This window comes from Myotis lucifugus, unplaced genomic scaffold (assembly GCF_000147115.1).
Source record: "Myotis lucifugus unplaced genomic scaffold, Myoluc2.0 scaffold_27, whole genome shotgun sequence".
Classification (NCBI taxonomy): Eukaryota; Metazoa; Chordata; class Mammalia; order Chiroptera; family Vespertilionidae; genus Myotis; species Myotis lucifugus.
The window spans coordinates 2,689,524-2,691,251 of NW_005871075.1; the positions used below are offsets into that span (position 1 = coordinate 2,689,524).

Genomic DNA, 1,728 nt, shown 5'->3' on the forward strand with positions numbered 1-1,728 from the left:
CCTTTCGTTTTACCCTGATTCCTTTCTATGAAATGTTTTCCTACCTGAAAGTTTCACAGCACTCATTCTGGAAATACCTCTAAACTGGCACGCTTCTTGAGCTGTTCCACTAAAAAAAAAAAATCGTTGCTGTGAACATTGGCAGAAATACGTCCTAGGGAAGAAAATACCCGTTTTGCTTCCTAATGCCCGGGTTTTCCCGCTCCAGGGGGTTCTGGCAAAAAGGCCACGGGGAAAGAAAACCAAACAGCAAACTCTTGTTCTTTCTCTCGTCTCTGCACTGGGCAGGGGGGCGTTCGCCTTTCACTGTTTTTCAAAGCCTGCAGCTCGGAAAGAATGCGAACTGAGCCGGCAGCGAGGAGCCCACCGCGGGCCCCGGCTCTGGGCGGGCAAAGCGGGGCTGGCCAGCGGCCGGCGAAGCACCTGCGCTCGGGCCCCCCGCCACACACGGCGCGTCGGGGAGTTACCAGCGGGACTTAAACCGGCCCCCGGCGCGGGGCGTGGCCTGGGGCGGAGCCCGCGGCCTCCGTGGGCCGGACGGGGCGGGGGATCCCGGAGGCTCTGCACCGGGTGGGAAAGCCCGGGTTCCGGGAGCGAGCGCCTGTCTCTTTAAATGCCAGGGGCTGCGCTCCCGCCCGGGGAGCCCGGAGCCGGAGCCGGATCTACAATCCCGTCCCTCCCGCTCCGGCGCTTGTTGCTCGCCGGGCCCGAGCGGGAGCCGCCACCGCCGGGCGGGGGAGCCGAGCGGCTTCTTTCTCCTCCTTCTCGCGCCACACCTCCCCCGAGAGCCGGCGGAGGGGGAACGGCCACCCCCGCAGGAGGCCAGAGGTGCGGGGCGGACGGGCATCGCCCCCCGCCTTCCAGTCCCGAGGCGCCAAGTAGCCGAGGGGGCGAGACATGCGTCGCTGCCCGCTGCCCAGCTTCGCCGCCGCCCGCGCCCGGAGAGGAGGGACCGGGGAGCCCACACCTGCAAACTCGCCCTAGAAGTCTCCGGGTGCGGCGGCCCCCACCCCGATCCCCACGGACTCCACCTCTCGGCGGGTGAGTTTGCGCAGGTAACCCGAGCGAGAGGGCACGCGCGGGGGGGACGGAAAGGGGGAGAGAGCGTCACCGGTGAGCCGGGGCGTGTGGCTCACCTGCCCCGACCCCGCTACCCCATCCTCGCTGCTTCCCCGGGGGAAGGAGGCGCGGGAGTGAGGGTCGTCTCTGGGTTATTAGAGCCCCGGGTGCCCGCGGCTTGTGAAAGGGGCGACTGGAGTAAAGTTTCTCTTCCTCGCCCCTCCTGCCTGGCCTTGGCAGGTCGGGCGCTGGCGGAAGCGGTAGGAGCGGCTGAGACGGTGGACTTTTGCCCGAGCGAGGTGACCGGCTGGGGGCGGGGGTAGAGCTGGAGTTGCCTGGCTTCCTGAAGCCGCGGCCCGACAGGTGGAGGAATGAGGGGAGGCTCGCTGCCGCCGTAGAATGGCTCCCGGTGCGCGATCCGAACCTTCCTCCCGCCCCTTAGCCAACCGCCCTCTACCCGGAGGGGCTCCTACACGGCTTCCTTGCCTTCCTCTCCCAACAGGTGGTCCCAGCCCCTGCCCGGGGACCTGTGCCAATGACCCCAGTGGTGGTTTCGCTTTCTCCCCTTCTCGGCGGCGTGAACGTGTGTCCGCAGCGTGATGGGGCAACCAGGGGGGAGAAACTGACCCACCTAAGTTATAAGGGAGTTCCCACGGCCGACCCGACCGG

General features: G+C 66.8%; 1 protein-coding gene across 1 annotated transcript; it reads left to right on the forward strand.

The window, feature by feature from the left end:
• The first annotated feature begins 520 nt into the window (after nucleotides 1–520).
• Nucleotides 521–1,722, forward strand: LOC106696727 (proline-rich proteoglycan 2-like). The gene is made up of 2 exons (XM_014453677.2): nucleotides 521–1,041; nucleotides 1,562–1,722. Exons 1-2 carry the CDS (start codon nucleotides 614–616, stop codon nucleotides 1,596–1,598), a joined length of 465 nt encoding a protein of 154 aa, XP_014309163.1. The 5' UTR covers nucleotides 521–613; the 3' UTR covers nucleotides 1,599–1,722.
• Nucleotides 1,723–1,728: the final 6 nt, after the last annotated feature.

What these genes read in the sequence shown, in the direction of transcription:
- LOC106696727 (XM_014453677.2), top strand. Translation starts at nt 614, where the DNA reads ATGCCAGGGGCTGCGCTCCCGCCCGGGGAGCCCGGAGCCGGAGCCGGA. An exon ending in CGGACTCCACCTCTCGGCGG is followed by an intron (nt 1,042 to 1,561) that starts GTGAGTTTGCGC and finishes CTCTCCCAACAG; the next exon opens with GTGGTCCCAGCCCCTGCCCG.